General features: G+C 40.9%; 2 protein-coding genes across 7 annotated transcripts in view; one reads left to right on the top strand and one right to left on the bottom strand.

The window, feature by feature from the left end:
* Nucleotides 1-16,930, bottom strand: part of BABAM2 (BRISC and BRCA1 A complex member 2) — a 298,575-nt gene extending 281,645 nt beyond the window's left edge. Inside the window, exons 1-2 of one of the 4 annotated variants that reach the window (XM_074988576.1) lie at nt 16,850-16,930; nt 10,505-10,667 (exon numbers count right to left, since the gene is read on the bottom strand). In XM_074988576.1, coding sequence (XP_074844677.1) covers nt 10,505-10,632 — 128 coding nt within the window. In that variant the 5' untranslated portion in view covers nt 10,633-10,667; nt 16,850-16,930. Of the gene's footprint in view, nt 1-10,504; nt 10,668-13,377; nt 13,541-16,686; nt 16,798-16,849 lie in introns of those variants that run through there. The other 3 variants (XM_074988574.1, XM_074988575.1, XM_074988573.1) reach the window with 3 other exon arrangements.
* A 78-nt stretch (nt 16,931-17,008) lies between these two features.
* Nucleotides 17,009-24,261, top strand: part of RBKS (ribokinase) — a 105,767-nt gene continuing 98,514 nt past the window's right edge. The window contains exon 1 of one of the 3 annotated variants that reach the window (XM_074989812.1): nt 17,009-17,177. In XM_074989812.1, coding sequence (XP_074845913.1) covers nt 17,128-17,177 — 50 coding nt within the window. In that variant the 5' untranslated portion in view covers nt 17,009-17,127. The remainder of the gene's footprint in view (nt 17,178-24,261) is intronic. The other 2 variants (XM_074989813.1, XM_074989815.1) reach the window with 2 other exon arrangements.

Genomic DNA, 24,261 nt, shown 5'->3' with positions numbered 1-24,261 from the left:
TGATCTTTCACATAGCTGTTAAACCACAGACTCCAGGCTAACACAGCAATGGCAGTTGCTAACCATAAATCATTTCAGTGCTCTAATTTTCTTTTTAAACCTGATAAATAGTTATCTTTTTATCTATTAACACCATTTAGACAGGCACTTTTGTTTTCCTTTCAAAGTTATGACTTGCATGTGTATGTATTTTACATGGGAGGCCAAATATACTGATCCTCTGAGCTGCACACAATAACCTTCAGAAGTTTCAGACCTACAATACATACAGTCTTTATGCATGCATTGTTTAAAATATTAACATCCTACACTGCATCATGGCTAATTTTTGTAGAGCTAATTATTGATAGAGGCCTTGTGGGTCTCTATCCTGGTTATAAGTTTTTAGAAATCTGGGTGATATGTTTTCAAGGTGGTACAAAGAAGCTTAGTCAAACGTTAATTTGTAAGGACTGTATGACTGTTCAGTTTTACGAACTTCATCAGAGTACAGTGATTCACAGCGGAATGTTGTGTCAAAAATTGAAATGAGTTGCACATTAGTCTTCCTGAGTTGATGATATTTCATTCCTGGAACTCAATTCCAGAACTTAATTGTAAACTGTGATTTATAGATCATCTTTAGAGTGTGGTCCTCCTGGTGTTCTACTAGTTCCTTTTCTACAGCATATATTTCTGTAACCATGCTTTTTGGAATTAGACAGTTGTCACTAATTATGTCAACCATGAATGGGTTTACAAAAGAGGTGAAGCAGGAACTCAGTTTCAGCAAGTCTTCAGACCTGGTCTGAAATTCAGTCCCTTTAATTTACTGCTACATTTCTCACATTTATGATCTTCTATTTTGGCTGGGTCTACACAGAAGGTTATTGCCGGCAGCTTCACTTTTTCAGGCATAAGGGGCTGGCAACAAAGGGGGTTTTTGCTGGCAGACGCATGCCTACACAGCCTGTTTACTGCCGGCAGCAAGATCTCGCACAGCTATGCTAATGAGCAGCCATGTGCAATTGTGAGACTGCTCATTAGCATGAAGCTGCCAGCAATACCCCTCAGCATAGACCCAGACTTTGAGTTCAGGGAATATGGTTATCCTACTCTTGAGATGGGGAAAGTGGTTGAAATTTCATTATACTATATTTCTTTGCAGAAGTTTTAACTTGTTCTGGAAGTTGAAGACCAAGTAAGGTTAGACATAATGTCATCCTTCCACTGGAATGCCAAATTGATAGTTTGCAGATGGTACATAGTATGAGTGAAAAACACCAGATCCTGCATCCATTGCTCGTCTTTCAATTGTGGATAGGACTTTTCCCTTGTTTTTTCCATGGAAAACACTGATAGACTCAAACAGTTCCACAAACCCATTTAAGATACTGCTAATTGATTTTCACCTCACAATACAGTAAAAAAAGATATTGTTGGATCTGTCTGCAAGATTCAGCTCTTCAGGGAAATCTTTGAACTGTAAATGAGTATTCCTAGTTAAGCAGATAGAATTCACAGTTTCTAGGACTTTTTTTTTTCTTTTTACATTTTCATACATGGAGTGTCTTCCTATATACGTTCATGATGGATGATGCAATGAACAAAGAGAAACTAGAAATTTAGGCTTGCTTTTCAATAGTTGAAGGCCTATTTTTCCCCATCATTGCAGGTGTTCCATCCTTTGCAACACTGATAAATTTATCCAGTGCTAATTAGCACTTGTCAAGTGTGTTTTTACCTCAACACCATGGATTTCTTCCTTTAGGGTCATTAAATCAAATATTTCTTTTTTTCACAGTTACATTGGACGAAACATAGCAAACAAATATTGCTAGTTGTAGTTTATCTTTAACATCTGTGGATGGATTTCATCTAGGTTGAATGCTAGAGAATTCTTTAGATCATTTGCATGTTACTTATAATATTGTTGCTGACCTGGGAGATCTGCTTCTTTGTAGTGTGGCGCAAAGATGGTATTTGCTGAATTAATCATTGAAGTTTTACATTACTTGGCTCTCAAATTGCAATCACTTCTGCAATATTCTTCTTAAAGTCTTCTTCATAATATGCATATTTAGCAGGAGCAATATTCCATGCCATAACAAAACTAGCTTCAGTCATTGTGTCACCTTCCTTATTGAAAGCAGAAAGTAGTATTTGTTGACTGTTGAGATGTAATTTTAATATGATTAGCTGTTTTTTCTTTAATTCTGTTCCATGAGAGTACTTATACAAGTTATTGAGAGTCATTTTGTACTGACATTTCAAATTGCTTGCTTTACAGTGAGAGCGATGCACTGCAGATTAGGCACAGGGTTGTCATCATTACTAGTGCATGAAAAATCTTCCCTCCCATTCTGCCTAAAATCTCGGTTTTCTTCTCCATATTTGTATATCTTACAGTTTGAAGAGGTTATTGTCATCCATGAAATTAACTTTACTGTTACTTCTTAAATCTAAAATTATTCAAATTAAGGTGACCATCTGTCCCGTATTTGGGGTGCTAAAAAGGCATCCCTATTTATTTTAGAAAAGGAACTAATTATCCTGTATTTTCTGCTAGCAGCTGCGCAGCTGCTGGCGGGACAGCCAGGAGCTCACAGGTTAGCTTACTTTCCTCTCCCCCAGGGCTCGGGGAGGCAGGAGAAGCATGGGCGGCTGCCCTGTCCCTGCCGCTTCTTCAGGGCTCCCAGGAGTGCTGGCAGCTGACGCGGCCCAAGCTCCCCAGGGCTTGGAGGAGTTGCCCCTCCCCCCCATATCTCCCGGTCCTATATGCAAGATCAAGAGATATGGTCGTCCTAAGTCAAATGCAACCTATGAACAGTGCACGCAGCCTGTAATGTGCAGCATGCAGGGAGATCACAGCACAGGAGCTCTGCACAGCACTACAGTGATGCAATTTTCTGTTATAATGAGCATGTGCAGCTGAAGCCAAACCCATCAGCAGGACTGAAGATCCCAGAACCAGCTCGCCGCCTCCTGCAGGGCTGAATCCCTAAGCACTGCTTCGCAGCCTCCTGCAAGACTAAAGCCCTGAGCATCAGTGCCCCCACAGGACTAAAGCCATAAGAGCTCACCCCACTGCAGAGCGATGCCGCAAGTCTCTGTGCCCCTCCTCCTGACAGGGCTGAAACTGAGAGTGCCAGCTCACCCACTCTGTGGGGTGAAGTCCTAAGCTCCATAAGCCACAGAGGACCTGGCAAAGAGATGCATGTAAGTAGTAGTTTGGCCATGCCTCCACCCCCACGCTCACCCACGTACTTTTTAAATCAAAGCATCTTTCAAAAGAACATTTGCAAAGTCATTAGCAACTACATGAACCATGTTGCAAATTAACACTTTATGATCAGATACATTTCCCCCTTCTGTCTGTTCTAAATGTGCAGGTGTGAGAACTAGAGCCTAATTCTTCAGAATAGATGCAGCACGAACAGGGCAGTGCAAGGTTTCCAATACTTCCCCATAAAAGGGTTTTCAACATTCGTGCCTATGAGCAAATGATTCCATATTTCATTATCAATTCCTTGAGCTAGCAAGATCCCCCAGTAATATTCATTTTGCGAAGAATACAGAAAACTTTTAAACAAAAGACAAAACAAAAAGCAGCAATTTTTCATATTAGCAGTCCATCAAAAAGTCACCAGACCTGTCAAATTTTATTCTAAGTCAAGCAAATACAAGTTAAGAAATTATTGTGAATGACGGGATGCATTTTTTCTCCAGCACCTGAAGTAAAACTTCTCACTTCCAATGATACAATGCCCAGTGATTAAAGTGTTAAAGAAAACATTTAATACAGGAAGGGAATCATTATTTGTGTTTCACATTACATTAAAAAATATCATAAAAAACTTCAGAGTATAAATGTGCTTAAAGGCTTAAAATGTGTTTAAAAGGCAGTGAGAGAGAAAAGGGCAGCTTTTAAAAAGTGGAAGTCAAATCCTAGTGAGGAAAATAGAAAGGAACATAAACACTCCCAAATTAACTGTCATAATGTAGTAAGAAAAGCCAAAAAAGAGTTTGAGGAACAGCTAGCCAAAAATTCAAAAAACAATAGTAAAATGTTTTTTAAATACATTAGAAGCAGGAAGCCTGCTAAAAAAGCAGTGGGGCCCTTGGATGATAAAGATATAAAAGGAGCGATCAAGGAAGACAGTGCCATTGCGGAGCGATTAAATGATTTCTTTGCTTCAGTCTTCACGGCTGAAGATGTTACAGAGGTTCCTAAATCTGAGCCAGCCTTTTTAGGCAACAAATCTGAGGAACTCACTCAGATTGAAGTCACATTAGAGGAGGTTTTGGAATTAATTGATAAGCTGAATAGTAACAAGTCTCCAGGACCAGACGGCATTCACCCAAGGGTTCTGAAAGAACTCAAATGTGAAATTGCGGAGTTATTAACAGTGGTTTGTAACCTATCCTTTAAATCCACTTTGGTACCAAATGACTGGAAGACGGCCAATATAACACCAATATTTAAAAAAGGCTCTAGAGGAGATCCTGGCAATTATAGACCGATAAGTTTAACATCAGTACCAGGCAAATTAGTAGAAACACTAGTAAAGAGTAAAATTGCAAGGCACATAGAAGAGCACGAATTGTTGGGCAAAAGTCAGCATGGTTTCTGCAGAGGGAAGTCGTGTCTGTCTAATCTATTAGAATTCTTTGAAGGGGTTAATAAACATGCGGACAAGGGGCACCCAGTGGACATAATATACCTAGATTTCCAGAAAGCCTTTGACACGGTCCCACACCAAAGGCTTTTATGTAAATTAGGTGGTCATGGGATAGGAGGAAAGGTCCTTTCATGGATCGGGAATTGGTTAAAAGACAGAAAACAAAGGGTTGGAATAAATGGTAAATTTTCACAATGGAGGGGGGTAACTAGTGGTGTTCCCCAGGGCTCAGTCCTGGGACCGATCCTGTTCAACTTGTTCATCAATGATCTAGAAAATGAGGTAAGCAGTGAGGTGGCAAAGTTTGCAGATGACACCAAGTTGTTCAGGACAGTCAAAAGCAAAAGGGATTGTGAAGAACTACAAAAAGATCTCAGCAAACTGAGTGATTGGGCAGCAAAATGGCAAATGAAATTTAATGTGGGTAAGTGTAAGGTAATGCATGTTGGAAAAAATAACCCAAATTACGCATACTACATGATGGGGTCCAATTTAGCTACGACAGATCAGGAAACGGATCTTGGAGTTATAGTGGATAGTTCTCTGAAGACATCCACGCAGTGTGCAGCGGCAGTTAGTAAGGCAAATAGGATGTTAGGAATTATTAAAAAAGGGATCGATAATAAGACAAAAGATATCATACTTCCCCTATATAAAACTATGGTACGCCCACATCTCGAGTACTGCGTGCAGATGTGGTCTCCTCACCTCAAAAAAGATATATTGGCATTAGAAAAGGTTCAGAAAAGGGCAACTAAGATGATTAGGGGCTTGGAAAGGGTCCCATATGGGGAGAGGCTAGAGAGACTGGGACTTTTCAGTTTGGAAAAAAGGCGATTGAGGGGCGATATGATAGAGGTATATAAAATCATGAATGGTGTGGAGAAAGTGAATATAGAAAAATTATTTACCTTTTCCCATAATACAAGAACTAGGGGACACCAAATGAAATTGATGGGTAGTAGGTTCAAAACTAATAAAAGGAAATTTTTCTTCACACAGCGCACAGTCAACCTGTGGAACTCCTTGCCTGAGGAGGCTGTGAAGGCCAGGACTCTATTAGGGTTTAAAAAAGAGCTTGATAAATTTTTGCAGGTTAGGTCCATAAATGGCTATTAGCCAGGGATAAAGTATGGTGCCCTAGCCTTCATAACAAGGGCAGGAGATGGATGGCAGGAGATAAATCACTTGATCATTGTCTTCTGTTCTCCTTCTCTGGGGCACCTGGCATTGGCCACCGTCGGCAGATGGGATGCTGGGCTTGATGGACCTTTGGTCTGACCCAGTATGGCCGTTCTTATGTTCTTATGTGCTAGTATATTAAAAAGGGAAATACTCAAAAAATGACCTACTAAAATACATTGCAATGTGTTTGCTAAACACAGAAAATAAAGTAAGATTGTCAGTCAGGAATTAGGGCAATAAATTCTTGAACATTCTTCTAAATGTCTGTATAGGACTTGCATCTGCTTTATAAAAGTACATATATAGTCTTATTTAGGAATTTAATGACTGTAAAGAAATACTGATGCCCAAGATCCAATGATCAAGGAGAGATTTTTACAGGTAGAAACATCAAAATACCAAAATTGGTTACTACCAAAGGATTTTCCATTGACTCTCATCATACAAAACATAGACTACAGCAGAGATGTACAGCATCCATATTTATTTATATAATTACGCAGCACCTAAAAGAAAATTGTACAGTATTCAAACCTAGTCCAAATATTATGATCATAAAACTCAGCCTGGCCCAAGATCTCTAAGTAACCAAACCAAAACAAAACAGAAATAATATTGACTAAACGAAAAGCCGTATTGCATGATCTGAAGCTCACCAACTTTGGATTCTGATGAACAGTCAATCAAGGAAAACAAGTTCCACAGGCAAAGACCCTCTACTGAGATTGTCCTTCCATCAGTCTAAGAAACACAAGTGCTTGAGGGCAAAGTCTTCAGTGTAATATGACATAGGAAGGACAGCAGCCTCTTAAATAACTGGGTCCTAGAACACATAAGGCTTCAAAGAGAGGTTTTCACTTGGAAGACCACTTTCCATTTCTACATCCATCTGGCTGATAAGTGACTATCCCCATTCACATTCTCTGCTCTACTGAAACATTGAGCTCAATAAAAAATGCCTTCAGCCACATCTCATAGTGCAATCTTTAAAACACAGCAAGGTTAGAAGAGTCATCACATGGAAGAATGACCTCCAAAGATCTCGGTGCTGCAGGACATGATGTTGATGCACCAGGAGGCACCCTTCTATGGGTTTGTGATGAACTGGTATCCCATCAAAGTGTGAAGCATTGAAGAGTGGGGATTTTATTAATACAATATAGATGCCTGATAGCTTCTTTTTTAACACCAGAACTGATGATATTGGACAAGATATCTTTCAGATGTACTATAACATTAAGGACCTATTTTTGTGCACTGAGGAGTCTCTGACACTTTTCACAAAGACAAGGATATTAACGCTAGCAAGAGTGCAAAATTCTAATTTGGGTAAGTATGTACTTCCTACTTAATTCTTCCTGCTATTTCTCAGGAAAACATCACTATGCCTCTCTTCTTGTTGTGCAGTGTTACTGAGAAATATTAAGTACTCCAAAGAAGACAGCATTTCAAAATGGGCAAAGTGGTCCCTACATATAGGACTGGATCCCGAAGACACCTACTAACATCGATAAAGGCATTAGATTCATGCCAACTGACTGTATGTCTGTACATTTTTAACACATTTTGCATTATGCAGATGTAAAAAATTATTAAAAAAACATACATACAACAACTGTGGGAGGCGTGGGGAAATGACGGATTTCCCTCACATGACACACTTACAACTCGAACAGCATGAATTGACATGCCATTATATTTCATCTACTTAATCATATTGCTTCTGCACATCAGTTCTTTACTGAAGTTTGCAAAGTATGGAAAAACCTTAAAGTGCCATAAACCTAGGGAGTAAATTTGGAAAAGTAAATCCTAAATATGTCCTTTACGGAACACATCTAATACATGGCTTCACTTCAAAAAAGTACAGTGATCAAAAACACTTTTTAATTTTGCTGCTCATTTATAACTCAAAATTGATTGAAGAAATACAATAGAAACTTAAGAACTTGGTCGTGTACCTTTAAAGTCAAAGGGAATTTTTTCCATTCATGTGAATGGAAGAAGGCTCAAACCTAGTCCCAAAATGAAAACCTCAGTTTTATGAACATCCCGGAACATACAATAAAAATAGGCAACATCTTGAATACGCTGCAAATATTCAAAACTCTACCACTATGACCCAATATAGAACATTATTAAACCTAATTTATAAAAACTTATAACAGAAGACCTGGATGATTGGTAAAAAGATATGACTTAAATATGAATGAAATCTTATGTAATCCACAGATTTTAGATAAATAACTGACCACCCAGGCAGATCCCTGAACACTGTAGAAGAGGTGCCTGTAAACTTCTGTTATCCATACTCAGAGTCATCAAAATGGTCACCTGTTGAAATTTTAGGGCCACAAAAGATATTTTCTAGAACTTTCATTTTCTGTTGCATGTTTTCCTTTTCTTTTAATATTGCCAATCTTTGCAGTAGATAGGGTTTTTTTTATTATTACTACAAATTCTTATGTGACAGGATAAACATACCCAATGTTTTGACAGACATCATATGTCCATAGTTTTGTTCATATTCTCTAAATTTTAATCTCTATCTTTTAACTTTTGATTTTTGAAATTACAACAAATTACAAGAAAATTTGAAATGTTTACTTCATAGAGACTTCAAAAATTGCTGTTTAATTAGTCACTTCCAAATATTCAAGCATCAGATTCAAAAGCTTTTACCTCACTTAGGTCTAAACGAGCACTAGTGAAAACACAGAATGGAAGTTTTGTAACCAACTTCAAAGGGAACAAAAGCAGGGTCCATGTCCCCATCCATTGCTCTTCTCTCATTTTCCCCCTAGTTGAGCCCAGTCCTCCCTCCTAATAGCTCCTTTTTTTCATGTCACCACCTAAACTTGGAACAGCCACGCATTTCCTCTAGGAACTATGTGTCCTCCCTCTCCTCCGCCAAATCCCTCTACTTTTACAAAATCTTCAAAGTTTCTTCTCATCACTCCAGATGTCTCCATGACATTTTGTACTTGTAATTGTATCCCATTATATCTATTATTAGCTCAGAAGGAAAGAACTCACAAGACATTCATCTGTTATTTTTTAAGTTCTTTGCAAACTCGCAGTGCTCTATTGATAAAATACTATTATGCCCTATAAGTAAACTATAACAAAAACAGCAACCTTGTTGAACCCCCATAAGGTTTACATATATTAAAAACATTTTCAGCTACCGCATTGAGGGACAAGAGAAATGATCAGTGGTAATTAACATCCCTGAAGATGTAATGCTATAAAATTCTTATGTTTTGGAAAAAAATGGTATAATGGAAAAAGTATGGCCAATAGATATTTTTCATGTAAATGCAGAACCGTAAATTAATGCACTTCAATCTCAGCAAGAGACGACACACAAGCTTAAATACGACCACCTAACAAGTAGGATGTTAACTGCCTGTCTGGTAAATGTATGCCTTATGCCTACCAGCATCCTTACTGGTTAACCAGCCCTTGACAGTTAACTCTGGCAGTAGCCAGCCTCACCAGGCCACAGCAGCCCAATCTGCAGTGAGGTTGGCAGGACAGGCAGTGGGACCCCATGGCTGCAGCACAGCTAGTCGTGGGTCCCCATAGCCATAGCCATGGAGGGGCTGAGTCCTGGGTGAACTAGTTAAGCACTGTCTTTTAACTAGTTAACCATTTTAACATCCCTAATGAAGACATAACTGGGCTCTGGAACATAAAAATATTAGGACTTAAGTACTATCCTCACATATGACATAATCTAGACTCATTTATCATGCAATGGGATGTAAGCTTTCTGTTTGGGGCTACTTCTTTTGAGTCCTAGACTACTGTGCATATACACTGGGTCCTGTGCCTAATTATATAATATAAAATTCTACATAAAAGGAGACATCAAAAATTAGAGAAATAAAGAATACAAGCAACCATTTTCCCTTTTTTAAAAAAACAAAATTAAAACAATCAGCCAGAACAAACACATCTTGTTATCATGTTACACACATAATGTATCTTTAAAAGTCAAACCCATTTTTTGTTTTGTGTAAACCTCCTCCTCGCTCCCCTTTGCCCAGAGACAACTCTCATGTCAGACCATGTTCAACCTACATTGTAAACTCCTTGGAACTGAGTGTGCATCTTTTCTATCTCAGCAAATTGCCATGCACATCTCTAGAGTTTCCCAACTACTCTTTATAATAAAAATCAAAAGAAGGTGTGAGTTAGCCATTTAGTAAACCTTATGCAAATAGATGCATCTTCTGATAATTCGCACATATTATGAATGTATCTTACTGACCTCTTGAGAGAAAGCAAACTGGAAGTAAGAGCTATTCTTTCTCCCTGACGGCATGGAGAGGTTAAGCTCATGGCCAAAAGCAAGACTATTCAAGTTTATCTTAACCCAGAGCATTCAATATCCATGTTAGTGTGAGAAAGAAAGTAAATGACAAAATCTTCACAACTCTGTCTTTACTGCTTAAGGGTAGTCTTATCAAAATGCAAATGTTTTATAAAGCAAACTATTGCCAATAGCACAATAAATAAAGTCATAAATATTACAGAATGGTAATGGAGGACAAAAGAAATCCAGATACATTAAAATACATACTGACAGTAAAATCAGGACTTTAAATAAAAACATATGGCTTTCATCTCAAATAAATTATTCAAATACTTGCCCCGATTTCAGGTCTGTAATTCTCAGGCAGTTAGTGGCATCCAATCCTACTTTTCCATTTCTCACCACATTGGAAATGAAAGGAGAGAGTGCTGGTGAAATTCTGTTCAAGGCAACTTCAGGAGACATTTTAGCTTGTCTTAGCTTTCCTGATGTCCTGAGCTCTGCATGGGAAAAATCAGAAATTACCTGGTGCGAATTCCCATACAATGTAAATAACTCAAAGGAAGCATTCAGAAACCAAAGTTTAAAAAAAAAAAGGCAATAAATGTGATGTGTTGGGTAATTATTATTCTAACATAGTGATGAACTCAAACGTTCAGGAATGTTCTGTAATTACAAACAGACTGAAGTACATACAGGTTTACAAGTAAGGGAAGTGAACGGAGTAAGGCAGTTCTCTCCTCCTAACTCAATAATGTCAAATGGTTGGATCAGGGAGACTACTCACTAAATTTAAACAAAACAATGGCACCTCTTACTAGAGATCCAATACCTATCATTAAGCAAAATCAGCTGAAATGGACCACCCAGACTTCTAAAAACACATCAGTGTTTACAGCCCTTGCAAATGAAAAATCCGTAACTGCAAATCCAGGCCCAACTGAAATCAATGGGAATTTTGTTATTAACTTTAATGGGATCGGATATGCTCTCCTGTGGATATATTTATATGTAATCTCCAATGAGAACAGAAGGTTTTTAAAAATTGATTAATTGCACTTCACATTGAAGCTCTCTCTTCTGGCACCCTTGGGACCTGACCAGTGCCAGACAAGAGAATTTGCTGGATGATGGGTGGTCAATATTTTCTAACACATTACCAACACTTCCACTGCTTACTGGGCTCTTAGAAGACATTTAGGGGTAAATTACAGCTAAATAGCAGCACAGAAACCTGAGAGCCAGGACTGGTGACTATAAACAAACTTGGACACACCCATGATAAGTGGTCGTCCAGCTAACTAAAATCATACCAGATTACGGAGTTTGTCAGACGAGAGAGTTATGAATTAGAGAGATTCAACCTGTACTACAGCTGGTATAACCAGGAGTGGCATCTCTTTGCAATTCTGCTTTTTCACTAAGTGTATGTTTGGAAAGACTTCACTGAACACGACAGATTTACTTAATACTAAGTAAAAAATAATACAGCGTGAATTGTCCAAAAATGAAACTGCACTTTTACAAAGTTACCACTATTCCCATTTTAAAGACAGAGAAACAAACTCAAAGACATATGGGTAAGATTTTCAGAAGCGCCTATATAACTCAGGTGCCTAAATCCAATTAAAAGTCAAGGTGACTTAGGTATGTATTTCGGTGATTCTGAGAATGTAATCCTGAATCATTCACTCAAACTCATAGAAGAGCGCCACTGGCAAAGGTAGAACTAGAACCCAAATTCTGCCCTCTGACTCTAGACCAGGGTTTTCAAACTCAGTTCATCTTAGAGGCAGAGCCAGTCTTCAAATCCTCCTAGTCAGTGTTCCAGCGGGCATCCCTTCCCTGCAAGGCTCTGGGGGCAGAGGAATCTCCACAAGTTGAATAAATCATGGTTCCCAAACCTGCCTACTAGCCCAACCTCTCCCCACCACCACCATATAGCCCCCGACACCACCTGCCACTATCAGGTGATTTAACGCCTCCTCCCCCCGCCCCACTCCAGGAATCCCCAGTACCACCAGTAGTACAGTGAGGCTAGAGAGCCTTCTGACTGCTTGCTCTTTGCCACTGCCAGCATGTCTCTGGGGCCAAGAGGAGGTGTGTACAGAGCCATCACATCCATAGCATGGCCACTCCAGGCCCCATGTCTTATGGATGGGATGGCCCCTCATAAACAGGCTAGTCTGCAGGGCCCAGGGGACTGAGCTAGCCTGAGTTAGCTAGGACAGAACAGAGGCTGCTGAATTACTCTGATACCCCACAGCTCACGTTGCCATGGTGAGTGCCGGGAACTGGGGCACAGTGTCCTGGTACTGCCCTGCCCCAGGCACTCCCGGTAATCCCCAAGGTCACATCCTTCAGGGGAGCATCGAAGGAAGCAGTGTGATGGGGCAGGGGAGGACGAAGCAGAGGACTGTCACGGGGGTAGAGTACAGATACCCCTGCAAGGCCACAGGGACTCACATGTCAGCAAGTGTGTGTGGGCTGGACTGTAGAACTGCTTGGGCCATAAGTTTGAGTCCCCAGCTATAGACAACACTTTTACATAGGTTTGAAGAAGTCAAGTTATGCTATATTTACTTTCTTTCTGCAAGACAGCCTTCAGTTATTCTGGATAATATCTCATGCCCTCTATCTACAACTCAGTAGAGTTCACATATAAAAACATCAACAGAAACCAAACACACAGAATAAGCCCCAGATGGGGAAGGATTTAAAATTTCACCCCCTCTCTATTTCCATTTATGCTATTTTTTATTCTCTTATCAACCCTGCTTCTTGTAACTACTTGTGCTGTGATATCTTTTTCCCAGAAAACAAGACAAAGACAACAATAATGCTGTGTATGGACTGAAGCTATTTTCAAGTGTTCTATAAAGAGAATAATTAGTCCCCTGTGGTACAAACCTTTACAATATCATGTTTTTCTCTTATTTTAGCATTCAACAAATTTGAATCAAATCCCAATTACAAGCATTAGCAGGCAACTAATGACTAATTACTACAAATTGATAATTCCCTGTAATTGGTAGCAGCGTGAAGCATCTGATTTAAAAATTTAGCTCTTATGAAAGTCATTCAAATGAAAATATAAATCTTCAAGAAACAGAGCCTAAATTGGCACTTTTTAAAACCCTATATTAAAGCAAAGGCCTGGCACTTTACAACAACCAAGAGACAATTAACATTATTATCTAACTTATTTACCTTGACTGAAAATCATAAGGTTGACAGTATGCTATTGTCTGTAGCATTTCCAGAAGGCACAACAAGTATCTGTAACTGTTTTCTGCTCAGCATGGATGGACTGTCATGGACTATCTCCTCATAGCTTCTTTGAAAGATACATAGAAACACCCACAGGACCCTTCGTTGCTGGTACAGATCCAGACTAACACGGCTACCCCTCCAGTATAGGAACACCCAGACATAAGTGTTGAGAAAAATAGTAGCATTCACTCATTTCGTGTACAATGTGAGGACACTGGGCTCTCCCTTTCACCTTTCTGGATAAAAAATAGCGAGTTGAGTTTTGACTTTGTAGAATATGGGTGATCTTTTTTTCTGATTCAGCATAATCTTTGGTCACTTGAAACTGAACCTACAGTACATCCACAATGAATTGCAGGAACCAGCCCTTCACCTTTGATTCAAAAAACACAAGGATATTGTCAGAAAAAAAGGGTAAACAACTTCTACTCATTCTCCCCATTCATTTCTGATTATAAGGTATCACAGAATCCTAAGGTTGGGAGAGATCCCAGAAGGTCGTAGAGTCTAGGCCCCTGTCCAAAGCAGGATCAACCCTAACTAAATCATCCAGCTGGGACTTAAAAACCTCTAGGGATGGAGATTCCACCACCTCTCATGGCAATGTACTCCAATGCTTCACCCTCCAAGTGAAATAGTTTTTCTGAATATCCAACTTACACATGGCCCCACCATAACTTGAGACCATAGCTCCTTGTTCTGCCATCTGTCACTACTGAGAACACCCTCTCTTCATCCTCTTTAGAACACCCCCACTTCAGGAAGTTGAAGGTACATAAAGCACACCATTTATTTCAGACTCTTTCTCCATATCACTCATTGCTTAAACATACACTGTAAACTAAGTTTATATACTGTCAACTATTTGGGCATATTTGCACAATGAATGACAACCGAAAAATCAAGACCCTCGTATTCGGCATAATGGACAGTTTGAATAGGAGAGGCAGACCCCACAGAGAATGATTTAGTAGATTGGTGCAGAGCTAGTCTACAGAAACTAAGGCACTCTGCACTTGACGGAGAAAGACGGAAGGAAATAGTGAGAGAGGCATCAGACACCAACAGGCTCTGAGCCCACGGTTATTGATGATGATGATGAACTAAGTTTACAAATAATATTCAGGTTTGGTAAACAAAGGCTTTATAAAACATAATGGCTGTGTCCACACTAGCAAGTTCTTTAAAATAAAACAGGTCTTTTCCAAAAATACCCTTGGAGCATCTACACACAAAATGCACTCTTTTCATCTGAAATCAAAAGAATGCAGCACTTTTTCCGGCGGTCCTCTTCCTCTCCCAAATGAAGAAAAGTGACTTTTTCTGAAAGATTCTTTCAGAAAAAAATGTGGGTAGATGTCCCAAAGGCCCTTTTTTTTGAAAGGGCAGTCCTATGGCACCGAATTTTTCTACCCCTCCCCTGTTTTTTCGAAAGAGCTGGGGCTATGTGGATGCTCTCTATTTAAAGAGCGGATCAATTTTTTGATCCGCTTTTTTATGTGTGAACTTGCTTTTTTGGAACAAGTTTTTTTGGAAGAGACCTTTTGAAAGAATTTCTTTCAAAAAAATCGCTGTAGTGTAGATGTAGCCAATTAAGTTTACAATTTATCAGATTTTTTAAAAAGTTCAATTCACACTGAAATGCTTTTTTCTCAGTTTAATCTGTTATACTAGAAACAAAATACACCAGTATTGAGTTAACCAAAATGAAATGAAAGTGACCAGACAGCCAAAGTAACTGGTCAAGTTTTATTACCTAACACAAAACACTTGAAAAAACAAAACAAAAAAGCATAAATGAAGACAAGTAAAATGTTTAATCCTTTCCGTTTTAATAACCTGTTATTAATAATGCAGAAAAATTAATATATCCTTTTTACTCTTAACAATGACCACTAGATCTGAGGAAATTGTGGGGAACTACATCAGGCAGCATGAGGGATCCTAATATATATCCTTCCCTTCAACCTGAGCAGCAGCGTTATGGCTATTATATAAATTAATTCATAAGAAATTACTAAAGAATTCTAGACTGACACAGGAAATGGATTTGAAATGACAATGTATCCTTTCCATCAAATCCCTGATTCTATAATTTCCACCTTTCCTTTGCTCTCAGTAGTTACGCCCTTTATTCCAAGGACTTTTACAATGCACGTGTTAAAGTTCACATTGTCCCACAACAGGGTCTTCTGATAAGCAATATGGTACAGATCACTATGTTCTGTCTCTCCAAGAATGGGAGGCATAGCGCATGATGTCTTTCAACATCTCATGTGACTGCACAGTCCAATCCCAATTTGCATGCAATAGAAAAAATTCAGTTCCAAGTTTCTCAAATAAGAGTCGCACTGATGATCTCTTGAAAGACTGAGGGTGACACAAATGAGCATAAAATGGGGCACTGGCAGATTGTGCATGCCCTTAACTTTATGTGAGGGCTGCAGAGGAAACCAGTCTTCAGCATTCACTATTCCATCCTGCTCCTACACAAAGCCACTTGGTTCAGATGTTGCTTCACAAACTACCATTTAACAGAGCATTGATCCATTTTATCAGGATGGATGCTGGGACCTCTCATTACACAAGGGCAACTCAGCCACTTAATACAATTGCTTTGAGCAATGCCACACATTGGTGTGCGCGCTTTGTGAGGCACAGGCTATTTTTTCACTCTGTGTTTGTTCAGTCCTAGCACAGCGGGGTTCTGATATGCTTCTGGGTCTCTGAGGTGCCATTGCAAGACACATCACAACAGGACCAGGCACCAGCTTTTAGGACTAGTGCTTTGACTATAAAGACTCCTCACTACCACAAGCAGCTGGGATCAGGGTGGGGCGTTGCACAGCCACCTGTTACCAGAGGCCAGGCCTGAGATTAGACCAGCGCACCCCACACCAGAAACCACTGCAGCTCAGTGGCACACATATCCCACACAAGGACCCTCGTGGCATCCAGCAGGGAGAGGCTCTATAGCAGGATCTCTCCTGCCCACCGTGGAGAGAGGCGTCCAATACGCTGAGACCCCTCCTTCCCCCACGGTGGGTGCGGAAGGAGGAGCATAACCCACAGCAGGCCCTCACAAGCTGCACTGTATGGGGCAGCCCCGCCCCTAACCCCCCCCATCTCTACACCCCCAAAGGGAGACATGCCTCGGGGGGAGACCCGTCCTATTACCCCGCTCCCACCCCCAGCCTGCCGGGGCCACTGCTCCCGCTGGCCCCTCCCAGCGCTGCCTCCAGGTACCTGCAGTCGCTACGGGGCAATAGGAAAGGCTTTAGCAACCGCCGCGGGCACGCGCCTTACCCCGGCACCCTCCGGCCTACGGGCGCGCCCCCTGCCTGCGGCGTGCGCGCTCCCGGCCCGCAGTTACCGGGCGAACGTGAGCATAGGGGGCTTACGCACGTGCCTGTTTGAAGGTCCCAGTCTACCCGTAGCGGGGGCTGCGGCCAGCAGGGAGAGGAGGGAGCGGAGAGGGTGGCTCGCGGCGGGTGGGGAAGGAGCAAGGCGGTGGCGGGACATCAGGCGTTTGAGAGGAACAACCCCGGCTGGCCGAAGGACCCCGACTCGGCCCCCTCCCCCACCTCCCGTTGGCAAGTAGTGCAGGAGCGGGAAGGGGTCAAAGGTCCCCCTAGGAGACCCCCGCTGCTGAGCCCAGCGTAACGCCCCGCGGCCTGGCCCTGCGCCATGGCAGCGGAGGTGGCGGTGGTGGGATCCTGCATGACCGACCTGGTCAGGTTAGTGCGTGGAGTCGCTGGCCTAGTGCGGGGACAGGCGAGCGCCCCTCCGTGCCCCCCCCCCCCCCCGTCCTGGGCAGCCCGTCCCCGGGGCGGGGAGGGTGGGCGGATAGAGGGAGGGTCACAGGCTGCAGGAGCCCCCAGGAATCCCGGCTCCCCAACAGGCCGCACGGGCCCGGGGAAACCCTCCGTCCAACCAGCCTGCGGGAGAGATCTAAATGCTGACGCGCTGCAGAGCCAGTGTCCGCTCCCCTCTTCCTGTGCTGGGGGGCGACAGACGGAGTGTCACCAGGAGAGCCGCCCTGGGCAGCCGCTTGGAAGCGGGGGGGAGGGAAGCAGAGTCAGACCCGAGTGGGGCAAGGAGCCGGGGCTGAGTACAGGGTAACGGAGCGACCAGTCGGAGGGTTGGTTGTAGCTGACGTCAGCCGGACGAGTAACGCTGGAGCAGGGCACTGCGAGGCATGCATGAGGCTCAACCTCTGTGTGAATGTATTGTCTGTTAGGGCTTTGATCAGCAGCCATGTGGGGTGGCTTGAGAGCTGGGAAGATTGAGTTGTGGGTTTCCAGCTGTACCCAGGCTGTTCAAAGCTCTCTTTGCCAGAAAGGCAAATTACATTTTTCACTCCGAGTCTGTGAGTGCTTTTATCGATCCTGGCAAACTTACCAAAAAGACAGTTTGATTTGCTTTTAAGAGGGTAAATAAAGCGTGCAAAAAATCTTCAGTTCAAAGGTGATTTTTTTTTTCTCCTCTATATGGGCAAGAGAGAGTTTAATGTACCAACCATGCCAGAGTAATAGAATCTATGGTAAAAAGAGCTGTTACAGGATTAGTTGTAGGAAACATGTTTGATTTGATTTTAGGGTGTGGGGCCACCTCCTCATGTGTTTACATTCTGACAAACAGAGTACTGTCAACCTCAAGTATTGAAGAGGCAAGAGAATTGTTTTAAATGTTTGATTCTTGGGTTTTGCCTTTTAGAGTTTGAACTTGTATGGTGCATTCAAGTCACATTTTCAAGCTTTTCTAACCACCACAAAGGATAAAATCTTGCTTTTTAAAAAATATGAAAACTAAGACTTTCATGAAATCTCTTGATTATTGCAGTGGAGAGGGGATTATGATAAATGTCAAATAGTGCAAGAGTTGCAGTAAAAACATGTATTGTAATAGTAGGCTCTTCCCCTCCTACATCTTGAGCATGGGCTGTTGATGACCATTCACCAGCGTCTCCTGTTCTGAGTGATCTTTTGCAGTTCTGACCAGGTGTATCGTGTCTTTTTAGTGTCTGCCTTCAGGTACACTGCTAGACATTCCTGACCTTGTCACCAGCAGCTAACTTAGAAATCTGGCAATTTATGTTCTATTTTAAATACATTTTAAAACTATGTGTAAGCAGAGTTGGTTGATTAAAATAAGGTTTAAAATCTGTTGGAACACATCAACTAATCCTACTGAATTTTATTGCTAAGCCCCTATTTTCCACATACACCCCTCAAATGAACCCATTAATCTATATTGGCAAGAAATAACACTGAAAGTGCTGGCCAAGAAGGTATAAAATACATGTCACAAGAAGTATGCTATAAAGAGTGTGAGAAACATAGACACACTCATTCCAGGTTTCATAAAAACCGTCCATGGGTTTTGTGTCAGGAAGATTAAGTGTGTTGTATAATTTGTAGAAAATATCAGAAACTTTTTGAGATAGTCCTCTTATAAGCAGGGGTAAGACCTCTTAGAATTTATTCCTTCAAGTATGAGAGTACTCCAGGGCACATTTAAAAGTGCTAAAGTAGAAAATGTGGCACTTTTGCCACAGAAAGTCTGATTACTAGTTTGTTCTGTAAAACGCAATAAAAGGAGATGCAAAAGTATGTCACATATATAACACAACTGTATTAATCTTTAAATACAGGTACAGTCTTAGACCTTGTCTTCATTAGAAAAATTGCGTATTTTAATTGTTAGCTTAAAGCAATTAAAAATGTTTTGACCCTTCTTGAAACACACAAGCTATGTCTACACTAGCACCCCCCTTTCAAAAGGGGGATGCTAATGAGACACTTTGGGATATGCTAATAAGGTGCTGCAATTAATGTTCAACACCTCATTAGCATAATGGTGGTCACAGCACTTTGAAAGTGCTACTTTCGGTCACTCATGGCTCACCTACATGGGTCCTTTTCAAAAGGACCCCACAGACTTTGAAATCCCCTCATTTCTATTTGGTTATAGGGATAAGGGGATTTCGAAGTGTGCAGGGTCCTTTCAAAAAGGACCCCGTGTAGACGAGTTGCAGGAGATCGAAAACAGCACATTCGAAGTGCTGCAGCTGGTGTTATGCTAATGAGGAGCTTCATATTCATTGCAGCCCCTCATTAGCATATCCCAAAGTGTCTTATTAGCATCTGCCTTTTGAAAGGGGGGTGCTAGTGTAGACGTAGCCGTAGGTCTACATTTGAAGCCATGCTAGCTGGACCTTTTATAGCTGATGGATTAAAACTTACTAACTTGAATATTAATGGATATCGAAAGGTTTTCACTTTTGTTAAGCTAATTTAATTTAAGTAGTATGATGGGAAAAACTACCCATTTCGCCCAAGAGGCCTTAGCCTTATCTGAATAATGGAAAAAAGTGAGGAGGGTTACAGTAAAGGTGAGCAAATTTGCTTAAAATTCCACTTAAACTGTATCTGCATTGGTGGTAAGTAGGATTCTTCTTCTTGTGCATGGATGATGAGGTACAGGCTGAGTGTCATAAAGAGAGCAGCACTGAGCTGCTGGTCAGGGGGGAGGGTGGCTGAAGTGGGAGGAATGGGAGAGAAGCAAAGAGTAAGACCATGTCAGGCAAGGAGACAGGGCTGAGCAGAACAGTGTAATGGAGCTGCCAGTCAGAGGGTTGGTGCTAGCTTTTGATATCAAGGACCTCTTTTCTATGTCTAGAGAGGTCTCTGGGATTTTGAAATGCTCTACATTTGCAGGCCAAAAACTATTTTAATCCTCTATGAAATTGTGTTATTTCCCGTGTTGAGGAAAACTTTATATGGGCAATTTCAAAGTCACTGAGGGAGCTGTCTCAAATGCATATAGAAAGCCAGATTACTGTGTTTGCTGATGGGTCCAGTGACAAATTTGTATCTGAGCTAAGTCAGTGCAAGATAGGAAACATACTCTCTTTGCTTGTGTGTCATCTGGAAATAAAAACAGAATCAGGGAAAACTGGTTTTATCATGTCTGGAATAATAGCTCTTTGTGAATTGTGGATATGAAGTCAAAACCTCTTAGATCTTGTGTATATAGGGAAATAAACTGGAATGGATATTCTGAAATGTTTAATCAAACGCTGTTTTTGATTAAGTCCTCACGAAAGCTTATGCTCCAAAATATCTGTTAATCTTTAAGGTGCCACAGGACTTCTTGTTGTTCTCCATGTGGATGTTTTTGTTCTGGAGTTAATCAGGGTTGTATTCCTGATAAAATTTACATAATATTTTATTCTAGAATAATTTTCTGCATAAAAAAACCCCTTAGACTTTAGATAGCAAAATAGTACATAGTCTGCTGGACAAATTTTCGAAAAGGTGCTTGAGTTTTGGTTAAGGCCATGCAAAGCAGCCACCTATGCTTTGTATTGTGGATCTTCTATATTAAAAAATCCTATATTTAAAAAATGAAGTTTTGTTGTTTTCACTGGCAAGCTAGTTAACCTGTGTATGACCCATCATAATTTAACAAGAGGCGTTACAATTGTATCAGAACAGTTCATTGCTATACTGCTTAGTGTGTTAGTTTGTGATTACCTGTATAGTGCTAGATGTTTAGCAACATAATTGTATTAGCTTATACATGCTAATTGCTTTATATGAGGTAAGCAACTGTATTCAGTCAACCTTATGATGAAAGATGTGAGACATAATTTTCATATGCATGAAATTAACAGTCCTGCATATATTATTTTTTGTTTATCCGTGATACAATGTATAATCCAGCAGTTGCCTTATGTTAATCAGTATAACTCAGTTACCTGTAACAGAGAGAAAGCCGTGTTAGTCTATATACTATCAAAACAAAAAAGCAGTAACGTAGAATTTTGAAGACTAACAAAATAATTTATTAGATGAGCTTTCGTGGGACAGACCCACTTCTTCAGACCATAGCTATACCAGAAAAGACTCAATATTTAAGGTACAGAGAACCAAAAGTAGTAATCAAGGCTGACAAATCAGAAAAAAAATTATCACGGTGAGCAAATCAGAGAGTAGAGGGGCAGAGGAGAGGGGAGTCAAGAATTAGATTAAGCCAAGTTTGCAAAAGAGCCCCTATAATGACCCAGAAAATTCACATCCCGGTTCAAACCACATGTTAATGTGTCGAATTTGAATATAAAAGAGAGTTCAGCAGCCTCTCTTTCCAAAGTAATGTGAAAATTCCTCTTCAGTAACACGCAAACTCTTAAGTCATTAACAGAATGGCTCACTCCATTAAAATGTCTGCTGACTGGTTTGTGGATCAGGAGTGCTTTTATGTCTGTTTGTGCCCGTTAACTCTTTGTCTAAGAGAGTTTGAAGTCTGTCCAACATACAGAGCATCTGGGCATTGTTGGCACGTGATGGCATATATGATGTTAGTTGAGGAACATGAGACTGTGCCTGTGATTCTGTGACTAACCTGGTTAGGTCCAGTGATGGTATCCCCAGAATAGATATGTGGACAAATCTGGCAGCGGGCTTTGTTGCAAGGAAAAGTCCCAGGACCGGTGTTCCTGTGGTATAGACTGTGGCTATTGGTGAGAATCCTTATAAGTTTGGGAAGTTGTCTGTAGGAGAGAAGAGGCCTGTCACCTTGGGCCTTCTGGACTGTGGCATCCTGATTAAGGATAGGTTGAAGGTCTTTAATAATTCGTTGCAGTGGTTTGAGTTGGGGGCTGTAGGTAATGGCCAGTGGTGTTCTGTTCTTGGCTTTTTTGAGCCTATCTTGGAGTAGCTGGTTTCTGGGGATTCGTCTGGCCCTGTTGATTTGTTTTTTTTTTATTTCTCCTGGCGGGTAGTTCAGGTTTATGAATATTTGGTAAAGATCTTGTAGTTTCTGGTCTGTCAGTAGGATCAGAGCAAATGGGATTGTACCTAAGGGCTTGACTGTAAACAATGGATCTAGTTATATGTGCAGAATGAAAGCTAGAAGCATGTAGGTAAGTGTAGCGATCAGTGGGTTTCCGGTAGAGAGTGGTACCGATCAGGCCATCCTTGATTTGTACTGTAGTGTCCAGGAAATGTATTCCCTACTTACCTGCAAGCTGAAGAAGTCTGAGGAAGTGGGTCTGTCCCACGAAAGCTCACCTAATACATTATTTTGTTAGTCTTTAAAGTGCTACTTTACTGTATTTTTTGTTCAGTTGTCTGTGTCTGCTTAGGAAATAGAAGGTGAACTTCAAACTGATGGCACTGTGTGTGCTGAGCAAAGAACTTTTGGTCACGTTCCACACTCTGAAGACTAAACAGCAGGCTTCAGCTGCAAATTGAAATCTGGGGCCTGATCCTTTCATCTGTTGTCTGCTGAACTTTGAGCAGAAACAGTTTGTTGTGACACTGAGATCTTTCAAGGAGTTATTTGGAATACCTGGGACTACCTCCTTCAGGGGGAGGGCTCACTCAGTGGTTGGAACATTGGCCTGCTAAACCCAGGGTTGTGAGTTCAACCATTGAGGAGGCCATTTAGAGGTCTGGGGCAAATAAATTAAAAAAAAATCTGTCAGGGATGATGCTTGGTCCTGCCAAAAGGGCAGGGGACTGGACTCAGTGACCTCCTGAGGTCCCTTCCAGTTCTATGAGATGTGTATCTCCATATTATTATAATATACAGAAGGACTTTACATCTAAGGGGCATTTGAATTTTGACTTTTGAGATGATGCCAGAGAAACTTTTTACAAGTCTCAGAGGGATAGCTGTGTTAATCAAAAAGCAAGCAGTCCTGTAGCACGTTAAAGACTAACAAGTTTGTTTATTAGCTGCTCATTACCTAATAAGTAAATGTGATAGTCTCCAAAGTGCTACAGGACTGCTTGTTGTTTACAAGTCAGTGCATATAACAGCACTGCTATAATCCCTATCTATGAACACCAAAAATCACTTGTGTATATGATTCCTTAACCATGTGATAAATTCTCTTAATAATAAATCTTTAGTTAAGGACTGGCTCACAGTCATAGTTGAGTAATATCTCAATTATATGTTGACCTAAAGGTAAAAGTTGGATCCCTTAGGATTGGTAGAACTTGAAGTATGGTGAATAGGTTTTCAGTAACTTATCCCTGTATTATACTTGCTTGCCCAGGTAAGCACCAAGGAATGGAATGCCTAACAGAGACTGCTTTGGCTTCTGGTTAACTAGCATAGTACTGCACAACTTCCTTTGTTACTGGCTTAATTATTCTAATTATAGACTAAAGAGCAAGTTCTGGGAATTGTCTGCCCTATTTCTTGCAGTCTACCTTGAGTGTGGCATTCAGTTTTGCTCATGTAGGCATCCAGTGTCAGTCCCAAAGAACGACAGCAACTTCAAGCTCTTACTGGTGTTTTTTAAATTGCTGTGAGATATGTTGGAAGTCTCCCCATGTATGCTCGTTAACTGATGAGGACGGAAAACTGAAGGCAGTGATCAAAAGTTTTTTTTGTCACCTGTTTGGAACATATTGCAAAAATTAAATCAGGAGCTGAAATAACCCAACTTAGGGGAACTACATGGAAAGACTTTACAGCTAAGCGGCACTGTGAGACTGAAGTCTCTCTTACTTTTTTAGAACAGAATTGTATTGTTTGAGGATTGCCTAAGCTATATAATGCTATGCTATGATTCACAGTGCTGTAATACTGTCATCTGTCTGAACACTTAACCTTGGGAAAGGCAGACGTTAAAACTAACTTTTCTGGGTCTTTGAAGCAAAGTTATGAAAAATATTAGATGCATATGTATGAAGCTTCCATTAAACACATGGATGCCAGATTCACCTGGCTACAGTAACAGCCATTTAATGTTTTGCTCCAAAGTGCGATCTGGCAGTGGACCACAAACAAAGCCTGTAAAGA

Source organism: Carettochelys insculpta, chromosome 3 (assembly GCF_033958435.1).
Source record: "Carettochelys insculpta isolate YL-2023 chromosome 3, ASM3395843v1, whole genome shotgun sequence".
NCBI lineage: Eukaryota > Metazoa > Chordata > Testudines > Carettochelyidae > Carettochelys > Carettochelys insculpta.
Note: the sequence above shows the minus strand (reverse complement) of the source record. Positions and strands in the feature narration are given on the sequence as shown.